This window comes from Tamandua tetradactyla, chromosome 1 (assembly GCF_023851605.1).
Source record: "Tamandua tetradactyla isolate mTamTet1 chromosome 1, mTamTet1.pri, whole genome shotgun sequence".
Taxonomy (NCBI): Eukaryota; Metazoa; Chordata; class Mammalia; order Pilosa; family Myrmecophagidae; genus Tamandua; species Tamandua tetradactyla.
In genome coordinates this window covers 23,448,107-23,469,659 of record NC_135327.1, presented here as the reverse complement: position 1 = coordinate 23,469,659, position 21,553 = coordinate 23,448,107, and the positions used below count along the sequence as shown (strand labels likewise).

The 21,553-nt window shown below is 38.7% G+C and overlaps 1 protein-coding gene and 2 pseudogenes across 4 annotated transcripts in view; 2 read left to right on the top strand and 1 right to left on the bottom strand.

The window, feature by feature from the left end:
• Positions 1 to 20,678, top strand: part of LOC143643700 (signal-regulatory protein beta-1-like) — a 47,733-nt gene extending 27,055 nt beyond the window's left edge. For 2 of the 4 annotated variants that reach the window (XM_077112278.1, XM_077112274.1), the window contains 3 exons: positions 6,346 to 6,696; positions 19,643 to 19,957; positions 20,186 to 20,678. In XM_077112278.1, the coding sequence (XP_076968393.1) occupies positions 6,384 to 6,696; positions 19,643 to 19,957; positions 20,186 to 20,487 (930 nt within the window). In that variant the 5' untranslated portion in view covers positions 6,346 to 6,383 and the 3' untranslated portion in view covers positions 20,488 to 20,678. The remainder of the gene's footprint in view (positions 1 to 6,345; positions 6,697 to 19,642; positions 19,958 to 20,185) is intronic. The other 2 variants (XM_077112280.1, XM_077112285.1) reach the window with 2 other exon arrangements.
• On the top strand, positions 8,113 to 10,128 carry LOC143678191 (oligosaccharyltransferase complex subunit OSTC pseudogene; annotated as a pseudogene).
• LOC143683807 (rRNA-processing protein FCF1 homolog pseudogene) lies at positions 16,463 to 17,182 on the bottom strand (annotated as a pseudogene).
• Positions 20,679 to 21,553: the final 875 nt, after the last annotated feature.

Sequence of the window (21,553 nt, the reverse complement as noted above, 5' to 3'; positions counted from 1 at the left end):
GATTTGCCATAATTAATACTTGGCTTACAGTTGTCTATAAATTGCTTAAAATGGAGACGTATAAAATGTCATCTTAGGAATTCTTGATTTACTTTAAAATGACTGTACTTGATCTATATTAAATCCTTAAAGATCAACCAGAGAAGAGAAAAAAAGCCATCTTCATTATTGAATTAAAGCCACAGTTAAGGGTGGGCAATGGTGGCTCAGTGGCAGAGTTCTTGCCTGCCATGTTGGAGATCCGAGTTCAATTCCAGGAACCTGCCCATGCAAACAAAAACATAACATAATTATGTGCCTAGCTTGCAGTATAAAATTTTACAACATTGGTAGAAGTATTGCTTTCATTTCCTCTGGTTTCTAGAAGGCGTTATTCTTTTTTGTAAGTTACTTAAGTTATAACAACAGTGACAAGTAAATTATAATTTCAGATTTTTTTTCTGGATTTAATTTTGGGCTCCCTTTGGACCTCATAACTTGATAAGGTTTTCTACAACCTTTTAGTAGAAAGGCAGAAAATCCACTGATTTAGGAATATTAATTCTTTCTTTTGCTTTCCACAAAATATCACTACATGGCATACATTTTTAAAAAGATCATCAAATTATGAAGTGTTCTTTAACATAATTTTAAATTTAAAATTTTTCTCATTTTCTTATTTTGTGCTAATTAAGGAATGGTGTCAAATAAGTTTATATATATTACATATACATATTCATGTATGTATATGAATAATGAAGAAGGAGTATCTCTAAATTGGCACAAATAGAAAATTCTACCTTCGAGTATAGCATTTATTGGAGAAATGTACTTCACATGGCAATATATTTTTATGCATAATTTCATATGTTGCTAAAATTCAAAATCTACTTTTCAGTTTTGAATTTTTCCATCTCAAGTTTGAGGATGGGGAGAATATGGTTGCTTGAAAAGGGGAAAGGCCAACAGCTCAAACAATAATAGACTTTTTCTCATTTATAGACCTTCATTAGTACATAATGAGTAAGTAAGAAAACAAACTTTTATTTTTAACTTTTCTATTAATTTGGGTAAAGTATTCCTTAATTTGATGCTACATTCATTCAAATAAGTATTTTACATTAAGTAAAACTTTAAGAAGGAAAATAGGCCATGCAGCTGAGATTTTGTATGAGGTGTCTCCTCCTACCTCCAAGTGTGGCCCCTCCCACTGAAGAAATAAATCACGTGTGGGTTTTATTTCCCACGGACCCTGCTGGGTCCATCCCTCTATGCAGGTTCTCTGCCTCCAGGAAGGAGGGGCGTGAGGGTATCTACTGTGACTATCATGCCCAAACCCCAACTTCTATTTGCTGATCCGTGGTGAAGTTTGCCCCGCATATCCTGTATCTCCTGAACAAAGGAGAGGTCATTTTACCCTCTGGAGCTCAGGCTGCCTGAATCTCAGCTTAGTTCTCCTACCCTCTCATTATGGACCTGTGTGTGATTGAGGCCCAGAAGCCAGGATTTGACTGGGACCCCCCATTCCCCACCCTGGGAGTCAATGAGTGGACGTGATCTCCTACCATGGCCCTAGAGAGCGTCTGGGAAATCTTCAGATCAAAAATGCAGTCCAGTGTTTCAGCCCCAGAGTGCGCTGAGTTCTATCCACAGTAACTCCAGTTTCCCCTGAGCTGGGTTGTTCTCTGACACAACCTCTCTTACCTGCACTCTGAATTAACTTCCATAAATACAAGGAGAACGCCAGTTCTATCTGGAAAGCTGGGCTTCCGCAGTCATGTTTCAAATCCAGTCATCTTCCCTGTCGTCCACCCCACCCATGGGATAATCATGAGCCCCGTTGAAGCAGTGAGGCTGCTTCGCTCCCACCCACTCTTGGCTTGGTCAGGTCCCTGCTGCCCTTTTCTGAATACCCCAGCAAAGCTTGCCTGCAAGTTTAGTGGTTTGCCCACTTTTAGAGAAGAATGAATCATAATTTTTAACTCAGTCGTGGTTGTTATTTGTTAGCCCCCAAAAATAAATGAAGGAAATATTCTCTCTCCACAAACCCTATACTCCCTAAATCTTGGCCTCCTCTCTCCCTGGCCTCCCCTATGTTAGGTGCTTCTGAACCTTTTTTTTTTTTTTTTTAACTCGAGGAGTCTTTTTAGATGTTTCTTCCTAATCATCTCCCATGAAGTTTGTTTTTTTTTCCTCCCATGAAGTTTTAATACCTCAGATATACAATATATCTGCTTATAAATTATATATATATGTATGTTTAAACATGATAAAACAATAGGTACAAAACTTGCTTTGTTTATTCCATGAGGGCTAAAAATGACTTAATAGAATTTTTAAGTACATTTAAAAATTTGAAGCCATGACCATTTCCCTGAACATTATATCCTTACTTATTGAGTGTGGTGAACAGGGACAGTGCTGGTTTGAAAGTATTGTGTACCTCCAGAAAAGCTATGTCCTTTATTCTTGAGTCAATATTGTTGGGTGGGTTCTTTTTTATTAAGTTGTTTCCGTAGAGATGTGACCCACCCAATTGTGGGTGGGAACTTTTGATTGGGTGGTTTCCATGGAAATGTATCTCCATCCATTTAAGGTGAGTCTTAATCTGCTTCTGGAGTCCTTTAAGAGGGAAAAAGCTTCAGAGCTGACAGAAACAGAGGTCTTTTGAGATGCAGATAGAAAATGCCCCCAGGGAAGCTATTTGAAGCCAAAAGCCAAAGGACCAGCAGACACCAGTCATGCACCTTCCCAGTTGCAGAAGTGTTCTGGGCCCATTCGCCTTCCTTGAGTCAAGGTATCTTTCCCTGGATGCCTTAGTTTGGACATATTTATGGCCTTAGAACTGCAAACTTGTAACTTAATAAATTCTCCCTTTTAAAAGCCTTTCCATTTCTGGTATATAGCATTCCAGCAGTATTAGAAAATCAATAAAGATTTTAGTACCAGAGAAGTGGGGTGCTGCAGTCTGCAAATGTCAAACATGTTGGATCAACTTTTTAAATGCATAAGAAGATTCTGGAAGAGTTGTGAGGCTCTTCATAGAGAAGGCCTAGAATGCTTTGAAAAGACTGTTGGTAGAAATATGGACTCTAAAGATACTTTCAATGAGGTTTTAGACAGAAATAATGCATGTGTTATTGCAAACTGGAAGAAATGTGACCCGTGTTCTAAAGTGGGAGAGAATTTAGGCAAATTGAGTACTGCTGTTGGATGGAAGTTAGAATTTAAATATAACAATCTGGGATACTTAGCTGAGGAAATTTTCAAACTAAATGGAAAATACAGCCTAGATGCTCCTTGCAGCTTATAGTAAAATGTGATAGGAAACAGAATTTGATGGTCTGGAAAATTCTGGGCTTCCAGAAAGTGAGAACCCAGTAAATAGGGCCCCACATGAAGATTTAATCAAATGTGGAAGGAGTCAGCCATTACAAGACAAGTGAGAACTGGAGATGGAGTTACCAGAAAGATTTGTGGAAAGTCCTATTGTCTGATGGTTATGATCCTTGCATACTGCATAGAAAATCAACAAGAGTGTTGAGGGATCTGTATAAATGGAACAACTGCCAGTATGGACTAAAAGGAACTAATTTGAAGGAAAAATTACTTCAGAGGAAGAATTATAGAGGCTGAAGTCTGGAACCAGGAAATCTTGGACCAGGTAAGCGGACCTACCCATACATGTGGAGAGGGTGAATTTGCCCTGGAAGCCTTCTGCTTCATTGTTCAGGAAGAGTTTTGCTGCCCCAGGCCTCAGAGGGGTGGACCACATCCCCCAAGGATTGAGGGACACCTGCTAGCTGTCACCCCACTGTTCTGAAAGGGTTGAGCATGTGCCCTGGAGATGGCAGAGACTCCAGGTGCCACCAAGATGCTTGGAGAGGGTAGAGCCAAGGGAAAGGTGGTTACCCCAATGTGTCCCAGTGATGCAACCATCACCCAAGTGTTTGGAGAGAACAGAGCCACTGCATAGGCCCTTGGAAAGGATGAGATTACTGTTTTCTAAAGCCCCAAGGATAAATAACTCTCAGACTTTGAAATCCAATGGTGTTTTTTCCTGTAGGTTTTTGGAACTCTTTGTATCCAGTGACCCATGTTCCTTTGGATTTCTCCCTATGGCAATGGGAACATGTATCCTACAACTGTCCCAAGAAAACTTGTTCTGCCTTTCACAGTTCCATAAGCAGAGGAGAAGTTTTGCCTTAGAAAGACCATGCTTGTAACTGACTTTAATGTGATTTTGTACTATTTTTGGCTTTGTATTGTATTTGTATTGTTACTGAAATGGTTTAAGGTTTTGTGATATTGAAATGGAGTGAATCTATTTTGAATATGGAAAGAACATGTCATTTTGGGGTTGACAGGGTAGAATGTGCTGATTTGAAAGTTTGTGTGCCCCAAAAAGCCATGTTTTAAAATCCTGGTTTAATATTATGGAGTGGGATCTTTTTTATTAAGTTGTTTCCATGGAGACATGACCCACCCAATTGTGGGTGAGACCTTTTGATTAGGTGCTTTCCATGGAAATGTATCCCCACCTATTTAAGGTGAGGTTCTTACTAGAGTTCTTCAAGAGGGGGTCATTTTGGAAAAAGCTTCAGAGCCGACACAGAGTGATATATTTGGAGATGCAGAAAGAAAATACCCCGGGGAAGCTTTTTGAAAGGAGAAGCCCGGAGAGAAAGCTAGCAGATGTCACCATGTGCCTTCCCAGCTCACAGAGAAGCCTTAAACATCACAAGCCCTTTCTTGAGTCAAGATATCTTCCCCTGGATGCCTTAGTTTATACATTTTATGGCCTTAGGACTGTAAGTTTGTAACTTAATAAGTTCCCTTTATAGAAACCAACCCATTTCTGGCATATTGCATTCTGGCAGCTTTGACAAATTAAAACAGGTGGCTTTCCATGGAGATGTATCTCTGCCCATTCAAGATGGGTCTTAATCTGCCTACTGGAGTCCCTTAAGAGGGAAGCACTTTTGGAAAAAACTTCAGAGCTGACAGAGACAGAGACCTTTGGAAATGTAGAAAGAAAATGCCAGTGGGGAAGTTGTTTGAAACCAGAAGCCAAAGGACCAGCAGATGCCAGCCACATGCCTTCCCAGCTGGCAGATGTTTTCTGTACCCATTGGCCTTTCTTGAGTCAAGGTATCTTTATCTGGATGCCTTAGATTGGACATTTTTATAGCCTTAGAACTGTAACCTAGTTAAGTTAATAAATCCCCTTTTTAAAAGCCATTCCATTTCTGGTATCTTGCAGTTGGCAGAATTAGCAAACTAAAACAGAGCTCAAGGTGGCCCCCAATGATCCTTGCCTTCTTGTGCCACACCCTTAGATAGTCCTGTATACTTGAGTATAGGCAGAACCTATGGCTTGGTCTTAACCAATGGGAGGTCACTCCCTTGACTATGTTAGGGTATGTAAGACTTTCTCACTCGAGGTACACTTGCTTTCCTGCTGGCCTTGAAAAAATGAGCAGCCATGATGTGAACTGCCCATGGAGAGACACCTGGTGAGCAATGGCAGGCAGCCCTGCAGAGCTGAAGGCCTCAATCCTACCACAAGAAAAACTTAATTCTACCATCAACTTGGGTGAGCATAGAAAGAACCCTTCCCTAGTTGAACTTACAGACAGGAATGCAGCCCAACTGACCCTTTGATTGCAGCCTGGGGTGACCCCAAAGCAGAAAAACCAAGTAAGCTGTGTTCGGACTCCTGATTCAGAGAGACTATGAGAGAGTAAATATGTGTTGTTTTAGGCCATTAAGTTTGTGGTTATTAGTTACATGGCAATACAAAGCTAATACACTAAATATCAGGAGGAAACCTTCCATGGTTTTGTAGGACTGCTCCAGCGTACATTTTGTGAATGTTCCATGAACACAAGGTGAATGTTGCTTGCATGATATCCAAGAAAATATAGCAAGAACAATTAAATACTAATGAAAAATATTTTGTTGGGTAGGTAATATCTAAGATATTTTCACACCCTAAGAACCAATTTTCACACCTTTGAGGAAATATACCACTTGTTGAGAATGAATGCCTTCATATTTATTTTGGGGGAGTTGCATGAGTGGGCTTTTTAGTGTGATGGAAGAGCTAGTAAGGAAAGGGAGCTGCCTCCATCTGCAGCTCATTCTCTGAACTCAGTATGGGTGTAACACATTGTCTTTAGCTTGAGGCCTTAGCCCTAATTCTGGGACAAATGGGAACATGAAAAATTCTATTTCACATTTTTTATTTTAATAAAAATTCACTTATCCATTTAAAATGTATTTATTTCATGCCTATTATGCCCCAGGCCATCCTCAAATCCTGAATCAGAAGGAAGGTGCCATTCTCCCATCTTTTCTTTCCAGGGTCTATAGAAGAGAAGTTCCATGTGCAACAACCTGTGATGTCACAGACCGTATCAACTGGGGACACAATCACCTTGAGTTGCACTGTAACAGATTCACTCCAGAGTGGACCCGTCTTGTGGTTCAAGGGGACTGGGCCAAACCGGAAATTAATCTATAATTTCAAAGAAGGTCTCTTTCCCAGAGTAGAAGAAATTGGCGATACCACCAACGTTGACAACACAGACTTTTCCATTCGCATCAGTGAAGTCTCTCTTGCAGACGCTGGCACCTACTACTGCGTGAAATTCAAAGACGAGGACCCTGAATCGGTGTTTGAGTCAGGTCGGGGTACTCGTGTATCTGTGACTAGTGAGTATGACTCCTCCATCCTCTGGTAGGTGATAGGATCTCAGGAATAATGTCCTCAATTCATTGAACAACTGCTCTATGCCAAATATTACTGAAGGTAATATATATATATATATGATTTATTTCTTATCCCAACAACCTGTGAGTTAGTTACTTTACAGGAGGGGAAATGGAGACTCAAAAAGGTTAATGGAGTAATGAGGGACATTTTGACTTCCCACCATTCACCCCATGCCAGATGACAAGATTAAATCTAGGGGCGGGCCGCGGTGGCTCAGCGGGCAAAGTGCTTGCCTGCTATGCCGGAGGACCTCGGTTCGATTCCCGGCCCCAGCCCATGTAACGAAAACGGAGAAACAAAATACAATAAAACAAGAAAATGTTTAAAAGATGTTTCCCTTTCTTCCTCTCTTCCTTCCTTCTATCCTTCCTTCCTTCTCTCTGTCTTTCCTTTAAAAAAAAAAAAAAAAAAAAAAAAAAAAAAAAAAAAAAAAAAAAAAAGATTAAATCTATTCTGGTAACTCCATTCACGCTGCCAGTACCTAACTCAAATGTGCGACTGGCTTAAGCTAACTTGTGTCCGTATGACAAAAGAACAGTCTTGCAGAGGGCTCTGGGCAACTGAAGCAACTATCTCTCTTGATGGCTAGGAACACTGTTCTAGTTTGCTAGCTGCCAGAATGCAATATACCAGAAACAGAAGGGCTTTTAAAAAGGGGAATTTAATAAGTTTCTAATTTACAGTTCCAAGACTGAGAAATTGTCCCAATTAAAACAAGTTTATAGAAATGTCCAATCAAAGGCATCCATCCAGGGAGAGATTCCTTGGTTCAGGAAGGTCGATGAAGTTCAGGGTTTCTCTCTCAAGTGAGAAGGCACATGGCAAACACAGTCAGGGCGTCTGTCTCAGCTGGAAGGACACATGGCAAACACGGTGTCATCTGCTAGCTTTCTCTCCTGGCTTCTGGTTTCATGAAGCTCCCTGAGAGGCGTTTTCCTTCTTCATCTCCAAAGGTCACTGGCTCGTGGACTCTCTACTTTGTGGTACTGTTCTCTCTGAATCTCCCATTCTCCAAAACGTTTCCTCTTTTATAAGACTTCAATAAACCAATCAAGACCCACCCAAATGGGTGGAGACATATCGTCACCTAATCCAGCTTAACAACCACTATTGACTAAATCACATCATCCAGGGAGATGATCTGATTTGAGTTTCAAACATACAGTATTGATAGGGATTATTCTACCTTTATGAAATGGGATTTTGATTAAAACATGGCTTTACTAGGGAGCATACATCCTTTTAAACCAGCACAAACACATATCATGAAACCCCAGGGGCTCCAAGCAGACATCTCGTAACTACGAGATGAAGGGAACTACATTAAAAAGTCTCTGCTCTAAATGCCTGTAGAGATGGGAAGAAGGTGGGTCTCCAACAGCATTGCTAGGCCATACTGTTGTTTAAACCAGTTTGCCTAAAGTTGATAGTGTTCCAAGGCATACCAGATGACAAAGACCCCACAGCCACACAGCAGTGAAAGGCAAGAATAAGTTAATTTTTTTTTCTGTTCCCAAAGACTTACTTTTTACTTAGTGTTTCACTATTTGTCAAGACCCAGAGTATGAGAGAGAGCTTCTGACTCCTACCCTCTGCGAATCAGGCCCAGGGGAGCATTTGGACTAGACTTTTCTGTGTCATGTGCTCAGTATTTCATTTTCTCATTGTTTCCAGGGAGAGGAGGTACTATGATAGAGAGCCCACCAACCCAAAGGAATAAATGCTAAGCAAACTGAAAACAACCTATGTGGACTACAAGTTTCAAACCCTTCATTCAACAGATAAGGAAATTGAGATCTGGCTTGCCTAAGTTACACAGGCCATTGATCCTAGAACCCAGGTCTCCTTTTCCCAGAATTCATTGGGGTTATGACTTTATCTCCTTCCTAAAGAGAAGATGATAATTTAGATGGCAGGTTTGAGAGTGAAGATGATTTAGGGGGAAGGTATTTTGAATAGGTTCAATTTCTCTATCAAATGCCAAATACTCAGCCTCAGAAATACATGCTATTTCTGCATCATAAATAAAACACATAATGTATGTTTTCGATGTTAAGCTATGTATTCATTTCCTGTGGCTGCTGTAAAAATGTACCCTAAAACTGGGAGCCAAAAACAACAGAAATAGACCTATATGAGCAGTTATATATTTATATACTTGTTCTACTTTCTTACCAACTTCTTTAAAAAATATTAAGTTCTATAAACTAATAATCATAACAATGCATTTTTGAGTTTGTAATATTTATAGGTGTAATATATATAGCATTAATAACACGAAATGGGAGGAAGAGAGCTATATAGGAATAATGTTTCTGTATCTCACTGGAATTAAGTTAATATAAAGCTGGAACTGATTCTGATAAGATCTGTATGGTACACTCTAGAGCAACCGCTAAGGAAGTAATTCATAGAAAAGCACGTGGAACTGGAGACCGAGAGCTGCCACCTACTTGGAGACCTCGTACTGACTCCCATTCTTTGTGCATGAAAGTCCCAGCCCGTAGTTGAAGAAGCCGCCCTGGGTGCACATGTGGGTGTGGTGTCTTCCTCATCACCAGGGGAATGATTTTGGATGTTATTGTTGAACCTCCAAGTGTTGGCTGTGTGAGTGATGAGCATGGGCATCGGAGGCCAGTGGCTTTCCTGGGCTACTGAGTAATTGGACAACACGCTATGGAAAGACCTGCATTCAGCTTCCTCTTTACAATGAGAGGTTTGGGATTCATACTCCTGGACCAATCCAAACATTCAAAAACTCTATAGGCTTCTTCTTATATTCGCTGTACTCACTAGATTCATCTGTGACCTCTTGAGTTTTCTCATGGCTAGAGTATTCATGAGAATGAGACAGTCAGGCTATCTAATGGGTTAGAGTGCCTTGTGAGAAGAAATCAATGAATACCGGATTTATTCCTGTTAATGAAGTCTGAAAGGCTGTAGCAGTCCTCTAATATGAAATATGGAAAAGGATGAAAAGCAGTTGAAGAAGCATCCAGTGAAAACATAGGAAGCTTATTCAAGCTTGGACTAGAATTTCTTCTTTGCAATTACAGATAGACAATCTTATCATGGTAATTTTTCCTGCTGACCTAGGCTGGCATACCAACAAGGTTAAATGGGATTTTCTTCCCTGTTTTTTATTTCTAGAAGGAAATATATTCCATTTCTACAACTATGAATAAAGTGATTTTTTTATAACCTTAACATTTTTTGGAGATAGCATTTCTGATTTTCAGAAATCAAAGTAAAATTGGGAAGTGAGATCCTACGACCTGAGAATTCTGGATAGCTATCAGCTTTACTATGGTATTTTGCCTTTAAACAGAGTATATGATAGTACATTATTTCAGATATGTGCTTAAGACTGTTTCACGAACAATAAGATGTATGAAAGAAGCAGAAATATTTTTTCTAATTAAAAGTACACTGAGAAATATCAATAAATGAATTAGAATGCTACAACAGAATATATTCACTCTTGCAAAAGAAAGCAGCAAAGAGCAAAAGAGGAACAAAAAGGAAATGGTACATATAGAAAACAAAAGGTAAAATTGCAGGCATAAATACAGCTATATCAATGATAATATTAGCTAGAATGAATTAAACAATCCAATCTAAGGGCAGAGATCATCAGACAACTAAAAAAAAAAAAGATTCAACTATATGCTGTCTCAGGAGACACACTTTACAAAGAGATTGAAAGTAAAAGGAAGCACAAGATTATCATGCAAACAGGACCACAAGAGAGTTAAAGTGGCTGTACCAAAATCAGACAAAACAGATTTCAAAACAAAAAAAGTTACTAAAGATAAAAAGGGACATTTTATAATGATAAAAATCTCAATCCATCAGGAAGATAAACTAATTATAAATAAATTTGCACCTAACAACAGATTATCAAAATACATGAAGCAAAACCTGACAGAAATGAAGGAAGAAATAATTCAAAAATAGTAGTTGGATTCTCACCCACCATGCTGGAGACCCAGGTTCGATTCCTGGTGCGTGCCTATACAAAAAAAAAAAAATTATACATATACATATATATATATATATATATATATATATATATATATATAAAATAGTAGTTGGAGACTTCTATACATCACTTTCAATAATGGGTAAAGCAAGTCGGCTGGCTGCCATCTGTAGGATACACAGTGGTCCACATCCCTAGTACAGGTTCCCAGTGTCTGGTCTTGGAAGGAGCAGGGCACCTAATGTGTACATTTAGCATATATGTATGTCTGTTCCAACCTGTCTGGTAGCTACCTGCAAGAATGTCTCAAGGCATTCATTTGTATCACCCAACCTGGAACTCACTCAGAGTGAAGCAGTATAAAGTAGCATGGAACTGAGCAAGAGGTAAAAGATTGTGGATATACACAAAAAGCACTTGGGGCATGGGACGAAAAGCTAGGGAGGGTTTTTTGAGGGGAAATTAGGACATCCAGGAGCATTCATGCATAATGAAGAATTGTGAAAGCCACATTCATATCCAGGGCAAGACTCATGCTCAGAAAAGACTTGAGAAGACCCTAAACATTCACCTTAGGCTGATCTATAGGCTCAGTATAAGCTGAGCTAAGAATAGAAGGAAAGACTCAACACAGAGACAGTTTGCAAAGACTAGGAGAAATTTTTTAATTTGCTTCTTCTAAGATCCTGGCATTCAATGAAATCTCTCTTGAAACACTAGCAAAATTCAAACTAAAGGAGCAGAGACTTCATTGATCACTTCAAAAAATAGTCTGGAAAATCACTAAACAAATCAACAGAGCCCTTAATGATAGAAAAAACAATCAGCAAACCCTGGAGAAGGGAGAAAATCTGATTGCCAGAGTTAACACATTATAATGGTTAAATGCCCTTATTTCAACCAAAAAGCATAAAGCCTACAAAAAAAAAAAGAAAAGATGGCCCAAAGAAACAATATAAAGTTATAGAAACCATCCCAAAGGAAGCCCCCAAAATTAGAACTACAAATCAAAGACATTAAGTCAATTCTCCTAAGTAAGATTAATTAACTAAAAGAAAACATAGACAAAGAACAAAATGAAATCAGGAAATTGATAAATGAACAAAAGAAGACTTCAATAAAGAGATAGAAATCTAAAAAGGAAACAAGAAGACATTCTGGAGCTGAAAATTTCAGTAACGAATAAAAAATTCTCCAGAGAGGAATACAAGCAGATTTGAACAGGCAGAAGAAAGAATCACCAAACTTGAAGATAGGACAATTAAAATTATATGCTCCGAGGAGCAGAAAGAAAAAGGAATGAAGAAAAGTGAAACAATCTTAAAAAACCTTTAGGACACCATGAAGCATACCAACGAACACATTATGGGAGTCGAGAAGGAGAAGAGGGGAAAAAAGGCAGAAAGAATATTTGATTAAATAATGGCTGAAAGCTTCCCAAATTGATGAAAGACATGAATATACATGTCCAAGAATCTCAGTGAATTCCAAACAGGATGGACTTAAGTGATCCACACTGAGACACATTATAGTCAAACTGCCCAATCCCAAAGACAGAGAATTCTAAAAGCAGAAAGATACAACCCATCACATACAAAAAAGCCTAAATAAGATTAAGTTCCGATTTCTCATGAAATACCATGGAGACTGGAAGGCAGTGCAAAGACATATTTACAGTGCTGAAAGAATAAAACTGTCAACCAAAAATTCTATATCCAGAAAAACTGTCCTTCAAAAATAAGGGAGAAATCAAAACATTCCCAGATAAGCAAAAGCTGAGAAAATTTTGTCACTAGACAAGGGCAACTGTGATGGGATTTTCCACATTAAAAGGATCTGAAATGTTTTTGCTCAATGAGCTTGGAATAAAGTTCAAATTCAATTCATTAACATACACATACAAAATAAAAAAGTTAGAAATAAACAAAAGACCAATAAATTTTTTTTAATCAATTCATTTAAAAAGTTGGTTCTTTAAAATGATCAATAAAATTGACAAACCTTTAGTTAGATTGTTGTTGAGGACTAAATCATGTCCATCACAAAAGACATGCTCAGATCCCAACCCTTGGTCCCGTGAGATCTCCTGATGACATTACTTCAATTAAAGTGTGGCCTAACTGCATCAGGTTGGGTTTTAATCCAGATTACTGGAGTCCTTTATAATCAGAGTGAAATTTAGGCAGAGAGAAAAAGAAAGCCATGGGGAGTAACCAGAAGCTGGGAGTTGATGGAACCTGGAAGAGAAAGAAGATGACACCGTGTGCATTACCATACGATGGAAAAGCCAAAGAACCTCCAAAAAATTGCCAGCCAGTCAGAAAATACCAACCTCAGGAAGAAGCAAGCCTTCTAGCCTTTGAAACCATGAACCAATAAATTTCTGTTATTAAGCCAACCCATTGTATGGTATTTATTTTAGCAGCTAGGAAATAAAAAACACCTGTGAAAGAAAAAAAGAATATGCAAATAACTAAAATCAGAAATGAAAGTAGGGACATGATTACTGATATCACAGAAATAAGGATTATAAGAGAATACTATGAACAATTGGAAGACTTGATATTGTTAATATCTCACAACCCAATGATCTATGGATTCAACACAATCCCTTGCAAAATTCCATTACCCCCTATTTTTTTTTTTGCAGAAATGGACAAACCATCTTAAAATTTACATGGAATTTCAAGGGGTCCCAAATAACCAAAACAATCTTGAAAAGGAATAACAACATTGGAAGATTCATACTTCCTGATTTCAAAACTTACAAATCTAAACAGTGTGGTGCTAGTACAAGGACAGATGTTTAGACCAATGCAACAGAATTGTATAGACCAGTGCAACAGAACTGAGAGTCCAGAGTCCATTTATGGCCAATTTATTTTCAACAACTGTGATAAGTACATAAAATGGGGGTAAATAGTATCTTCAATAAATGATGTTGGCTAAATTGGATATCCACAATCAAAAGAATGAAGTTGGACCTCAGCCTTACATCATATACAAAAATGAAGTCAAAACGAGTCAAGGACCTAAACATAAGAGGTAAAACAATAAAATTCTTAGAAGAAAATGCAACTGTAAATCTTCATGACTGGATTTGGCAATGATTTCTTAGATGTAACACCAAAGGTATGAGCAACAAAAGAAGAAGGAGATTAATAGGATTTTATCAAGATTTAAGGTTTTTGTGCATCAAAGGACATTTCCAAGAAAGTGAAAAGGCAACATACAGAATTGGAGAAAATAGCTGCAAATCATACATTTGGTAAGGGTTTAATAGCCAGAATATATAAAGAACACTTACAATTCAACAATAAAAAGACAAACAAAAAAAATGGACAAAGGACTTGAATAGGCATTTTTGCAAAGAAGATATACAAATTGCCAATAAGCACATGAAACAATATACACCACCACTAGTCATTAGAGAAATGCAAGTCAAAACCACAATGAGATACCACTTCACACCTACTGGGATGGCTATTATTTTACAAACAGAAAATGCCAAGTGTTGGCAAAGATGCAAACAAATTGGAACTCTTGTACATTATTGGTAGAAATGTAAAGAGGTGCAGCCTCTATAGTAAATGGTTTGGTGATTCCTTAATAAATCAAACATAAAATTACCATATGACCCAACCATTGCACTTCTAAGTAAATACCAAAAAGAATAAAAAATAGGTACTCAAACAGATACTTATACATCAATGTTCATTGCAGTATTATTCACAACAGTTGATGGATATTCAATTAATGGATAACAAAATGAGGTATACCAATGCAATACATTATTTTTCAGCTGTAAAAAGGAATGAAATTCTGATACATACGACAACATGGATGAGGCTCGAAAAACGTCATACTGAGAGTGAAAGAAGCCAAACACAAAAGCGCAAATGTTGTATGGTCCCACTTATATGAAATATCCTGAACAGGCAAATTCATAGAGACAGAAAGTCTATTAGAAGTTACAAGGGGCCAGAAGGATTGGGAAATAGGGAATTATTGTTTAATGGTACAGTTTTCTCATTTGGAGTAATAACCAAGTTTTGGTAATGGTGGTGGTCTGGTAGCATGACAGGGTAAATGGAATGAATACTACTGAATTGTACACTTAAAATGGTTAAAATGGGAAATTTTGTTTATTATATCTATTACCACAAAACAAGTAAAAATCAATGCCAAAAACATAATCGGAAAATCCCCATGGTTTAGAAATTTAGGAAATAATCTAAATAACCCATGTATCTAACAAGAAATTACAATAGAAATTAGAAAATATTTTGAACTGATTAATAATTAAAATGCATCAAACTTGTGACATGCAGCTACAGGCATGCTTAGGGTGAATTTATAGGCTTAAATGCTTCTATGAGAAAAGAAAAAAGACTGAAAATCAATGATCTAAGCATTCATCTCAAGAATTTGTCAGCAGTGAAGTTTTCATTTTAATGCAGTCAAGTTTGCCAGTATTTTCCTTTATACTTAAAGCTTTTAAGCTTGTTTAAGAAACATTTCCCTACTCTCCAAATCCTGAAGCTATGCCCTTATATATTCTTATTAAAGCTTTATAGTTTTGCCTTTCGCACTTGGTATATAACCTGCATGCTAATACTGTGAGACAGAAGCCCGATTTTATTTTTTCCATATGCATTGTGCCACCCTCATTTATTGGGAAAAAAATCTGCCCTTTCCCCCACTGCTCTGTAATGCAACTTTTCAAAAATTTACAAATTCCAAAAATTTAGACTTGTATGTAAGTTAGTCTAGATTTAGAGATCTTTAATCTGTTTTATGTTCTCCCTGTTCATTCCTCACTAAAACCAAACTCTAATGATAACTACAGTTCTATAATAACTTCTCATACCTGTAGCGCAAATCATTCCACCTTGTGCTTGTTAAAAAGTGCTTTGGCTGTGCTTGACCTTTTTTATTTCCATGAAATATTCACACACACACACATAACTGTTGTAATTTTGATTGGAATTGCATAGAACTCTAAGTATCAACTGGGAATAATTGAAAGGTATATATATATGTAAACATATATTTATATCGTTACAATATTGTCTTTATCAATGAACATGGTATATCTTTTCATTCCTCTAGGTCCTCTATGAGGTCTTTCAATAAAGTTGTATTGGTTTTCCTACTGATATGACATATCTCTTTTTAGATTGATCGTCTATGTACTTGATATTTTGATAGCTATAAATTATATTTAAAAAACCATTTTCTAATGTTTGCTACAGTGAATTTTGAGTATTGATATTTGTATTTAACAAGTCTCTTATTAATATTAAAATTTTGTCTGTATATTCTTTTAGACTTTTCAATGTACAATTATTTCATACAGTATTAATAATAGTTCAGTATAGTCCATCCTAATCTTTACACCTTTTTTTATCTGAACAATCATTCGAGCATCTGATTTATAAAAAAAAAAGCAACAAACCTTTAAGTGATATAAAACATTTCTAAAACAGCATCAAAAAGTGAGTGCAGGCGGGCCGCGGTGGCTCAGCGGGCAAAGTGCTTGCCTGCTATGCCGGAGGACCTCGGTTCGATTCCCGGCCCCAGCCCATGTAACAAAAAACGGAAAAACAAAATACAATAAAACAAGAAAATGTTTAAAGATGTTTCCCTTTCTTCCTTCCTTCCTTCCTTCTATCCTTCCTTCCTTCTCTCTGTCTTTCCTTTAAAAAAAAAAAAAAAAAAAAAAAAAGTGAGTGCATTTAATAACACTCAATTAGCTCATAACAGTATGTTAATGAACTAGTAGTATAAAAGAAATTCAGTTGAAGGAAGGCAGAGAAACTGTCTTGTAAGGACTAGAATCGAGGGGCTCCATAATCATCTGGCATCCGTTCGATGTTGTACCTATGGTTAGTACATGATAGGCACTCCGGGAATCTTTCGGATTCTTTGTTTAAGGTCCTGGTCAACTGTGGCCACAATATAACACTTGTGCTGAGTTACTCTCTGTACTAAGCAGTCATCTGCATAGGTTCCTTTGTGTGTGCATGGCAGCCGTTCAAATCTTGGATCCTTAGCGATCCTTAGAGCCACTCGATACTTCTGTCCCAATTTCTCAATTTCAGCCATTACACAGTCAGTTATACAAGGGATACACTTGGCATACAAACAGTCCATCATTGACTGCACTAAATCCAGTTTGGCTTTAATGGAAAAGTTGATAAAGTTGGTATCGACCGGGATGTGGTAAGGCGGGCCCAGCTGTGTATTATACTGGAAGAATAAGCAGGAAGGGTGTTGGGGCACTTCTCTTTCCTTGAGTGCGCTGGGATCTTTCTTTTCTTTCTTTTTAGGTTTTAATCTGTCCTTTTCTTTAAGCCTCTGATCTCTGAGACTAAGCATTCGCTTCATGGTCGCATACTTTCTTGTTTTCTTCTGCTTCCCCATGTTCAAGCCACACTCTCGTTCTTCATCTTTACACTTTTTAAAGCTACTTCATGGCCTAGTAAGAAATCTAGAATTTCTTAGTCAATGTTGAATCAAAATTGTCATAGCAAGCAAGATTGTCTTGTCCTAGTTTCAAAGCCATCAGTGGTTCACCATTGAGTATAATGTTTACTGCATTTTAAAAATTAGATCAAACCATATGATTTTGCCAATATTCTAGCATTTTGGATAAAACAAAAATAGCAGTTGCATATGATTCAACATAATAGATTATCTTTATGAGATTAAGTAATTCACTTCTACTCCCAGTTTTCAAAGAATTTTTAAACATGAATACATGTTGGGATTTTAATGCTTTTTCTACATCTACTGAAATGATCCTAAGATTTCTAGAATTCTTTAGAAATTAAATGTGATGACTTATATTATTTGGTTTTCTAATATTAATTCAACTTTCCATTCCTGGAATAAAACCTACTTGGTGATGGTGTATTATTTGGTTTGATAAAATTTTTCTTGGGATTTTTGCATCTATATTAATTAGTAAGAATGATTTCCTTTTCCATATTATATGGTGAAGTTTTGTTACAGATGTTGTGCTCAAAAATATATGAGTTAGGAAGTGTCCCCTTGCATTGGTCAGGGCTCCCCAGAGAAACAGAGCCAACATACGTATGAGATTTATTTTTTTTAATTGGCTCATGCAACTGTATGGGCTGGCAAGTCCAAATTTCATAGGGCAAGCCAAAATCTGTAGGGCAGGGAAATTCCAATAAGAGTGACACTCAAGCTTTGAGTCTGGATTTCTTAAGAGGCTGAAAATTCCAGTAGAGTTGATGTTGAAGTCTTAAGGCTGAAATTCATAGAGGAGATGAAAAACTGGAAACTCAGAGAAAAGTAGAGGGTGTACTCTTGAGGCAGAATTCCTTCTCTCTGGACCCTCAGTTCTTAGCTGAGACCTCCAACTGACTGAGAGCGCACTCACATTATCAAAAGTAAGCTCCCATCTACAAAACACCTTCATGGCACCATCCAGGCCAGTGTTTGATCAAACAAGTAGGACCATAATCCAGCCAAACTGATACATATAATTAGCCATCACAATCCTCTTTTTCCAATCTCTGAAAATTTTTTTGTAAGAATAAATTATATTTATTACTTGAATGATTGGCAGATCTTGACAATGAAGCCATCTAGAACTAAAGTTTTCGTTATAGGAAGAATGTTCACATAACTGCTTCACTTTTTTTTTTTTTTAACAGTTTTAGGACTGCTCCTACTTTCTATTTCTTCTTGAATCCGTTTTGATGTTATCTTTTTTCTAGGTGGCTTTCCATTTCTTCTAAACTTTACATTTTATATTGGCAAAGTTCTATAGTAAGGCCCACTCTTCATTTTTCCCTCTCCCCCATTTCTCTAATAATTCTCACCAGAGGATTATGAATTTTTCAAAGAATCAACTCTCTCTTTCGTGCTTGTTTTCTGTCTCATTAACTTCTACTCTTATATTTATTATGTCCTTTCTTCTCCCCATTTATCACTTGCTTTAAACTTATGGTGTTTCTCATCATAAAGACTTTTTTTTTTAACTCTATTATAATCAGCTATAAAATCTTCAAAGTCCACTTTACAAATCTCCGTGAATTGTGTTTTTAGGCTCCTATCTTAAAGCTCTTTCCCAACCTAAAGTAATAAAGATTTCTTTTACTTTTTCTTCTAATAGTTTTATCAATTTTCAGATTTAAGAAATCAGTCTGTTTGGAATTTATTTCTATATCCAAATAAGATGTAGCCATCAATTTTTCAAATTTTCCCTCTAAAAAAATAACTGTGCCCAATACCATATGCTGACTGGTCCATTTTTTCCACTGATCCCCAAATTCCCATGCATACATGGGTTTTTCTGTTCTGTTCGTCTTTTAGTCAACAGGTTCCTTTGGATTCTCTATGTAAGTTTACATTCCAATTTATTCATCACTTTTTCTTGTTTCAGAATCTCAGGTACATTATTAAATAGATAGTGAGAGCAAGTTTCCTGTCATTGCTGATTCTAAAGGGTATTCAAATAAAGTTTCACATTAAGGATGATACGTTATTGTGTGCTTTTGGTGAATAAATATCAGGTTAAGAAAATTCCCAAATATCACTTGCTGTCTAAACCTTCTTAATTGAGAACGGGTAGCAGGAGTCATCAAAACCCAGAGTCAGAAAATCTTGTGGCTCCTGAGAGAAGCACTGTGGTCTGAGAAAAGAAGTGAGGAAATCATAAGCTAGGAGTCCAGAGAAACCCGTGCTCCAGTCCTGGTCCTGCTAATTGCTAGTTAGGCTCCTCAGCTCTGCTGCCCTCCATTCCCTTATCTGTGAAACCGTCATTGTCATACTCAACCACAGCGTTGTCAGAATTAAAATTACGTCAAGCGTATAGAATATCATCTGGATCACAAACACTAATCATTGATTAATGTTCCTTCTTGTAGTTCAGCCCTCTCTGCCGGTGATAGTAGGCCCCTTGGAGAGGGCCCTAGTTGGGCAGACTGTGAATTTCAGTTGCTTGTCCTTCGGCTTCTTTCCCAAAAACATCACCCTGAAGTGGCTCAAAGATGGGAAGGAGATCCCATCCCTGCAGACTACTGTGGTCCGGTTGCAGAACAGCAGCACCTACCAGGCCTCCAGTACCACCGAGGTGCTGCTTTCCCCGAGAGACTTCCACTCACAGGTTACCTGCAAAGTGAACCACTCGAGCTTACCCCACCCTCTTCACGTGGCTACGGATTTGTCAGACAACATCCTGGGTAGGTGACACCCACCCTGGAAGGGCTTTACCTGGCTTCAGAGTCCAGTTCTCCTCAACTTTGCTTCAGGGCATGCGCCTCCTTACAACCCAAATACTCAGGGGGCCTGCCAGCTGTGGAGCCCCTATCGTGTGCTAGATCAGGGCTAAATAGATGGCCACAGAATAAATAAGAAAGGGGGATCTGATAGTTCCACGTCATCTGAGTCTTTGTTCTGTGCTGTTGCAGTGCCACCTACCATGGCTGTTTTTCAACAGCCCATCTCAGAGGACCAGACAAATGTCACCTGCGAGGTCAAGGACTTCTACCCTGAGGGCTTGCGGCTGACCTGGCTGAAAAATGGAAAGGTCTCCCGGAGGGATGAGGCCCTGACCCCCACCAGGAGCAGAGACGGGCTGTACAGTGTGCAGAGCTCAGCCCTGGTGAACAGAACCGGTCAACGGGGAGAGTCTGTGCTCACCTGCCAGGTGGAGCAAGATGGGCGGCGGAACGCCACTGTGAAGATGACAGTCTTGGTCTCTGCTCGTTAGGACAAGCGTCCGATGTAACAGATGGCAAGTCCTCCATGACTTATTTAAGGAGGCACAGCCATCCTTCCTTAAAACTTTCCTTTCAAACTTAAGAAATTTTAACCTGTAAAACAAAACCTGCCCACACGTGCATAACTCAAAACAATCCAAACAATCCAAAATTGTATAAACAAATATCCATTCGAAATTAAGTGGTTGTTAGAAGTCAAGTACACCCATTCCAGCCCCCCCCGTGGGAACTCGTATTTATGGATCGTTGCATATCTTTGTAAGATCTCATCTAGCCACAAAGTGGATTCTGTATGCAAGATCGGTGGGGACACTGGGTAATGTTGGCGACTCCTGCCAAGCCAGGAAGTCCATAATTCCTTGAATGACTCCTTAACAGTTTTTTTTTGCCAGGTTGTGTGTGTGTGTGTGTAAATGAGGTCCAGCCCAGCAGTGTGAGCTGTGTGTGAGTGTTCCCTGGGCTCTGAGAGGGGCACAGAGCACCAAGACCAGTGTCAACGATGGGCCCCAGGGTTGTCAGACGGGGAAAGTGGGGGCCCTGGAGGATGGACTCCTACGTGCCCTCTATGGCTCTCCTTGCCCCCTTCTCTTTGTGTCTCTCGCCGCAGGCCCCAAGGAGCTGCTGGTGACAGAGGTCTCAGCCCTCCGTTCTTGGAAGCAGAGAGCCAGCCTGGAAGGAGAGGGAAGGGGCAGACCTCGAGGGGGCAGGACAAGGTGATGGTCACTGCCTGGCCTGGGAGCAGGGGAAGGTTAGGGGAAGGATGGGGGAAAGGTGGAGGAAGGGACCAGTCCAAGAAGGACCCACAAGGCCACCTGGTACCAAGGTTCATCTGAAAGTAAGAAAGGGACACACAACTTCCCAGGAAGATTCCTGAAATCCTCTAAGAAGCTCCAGCTCAGATGTTTGCAAACATCTGAGGAAAGGGTTTGCAAAAGATGTCTGTGGGGCAGCAGAGGGGCTAAGGACCGAGGGAGGGAGCTGTTTGATCTCCCAGGGTTGGATGGCAAGTTGCCACCCATTCCCAGGCTGACGCAGGTACTGCACAGGTAAGCACTC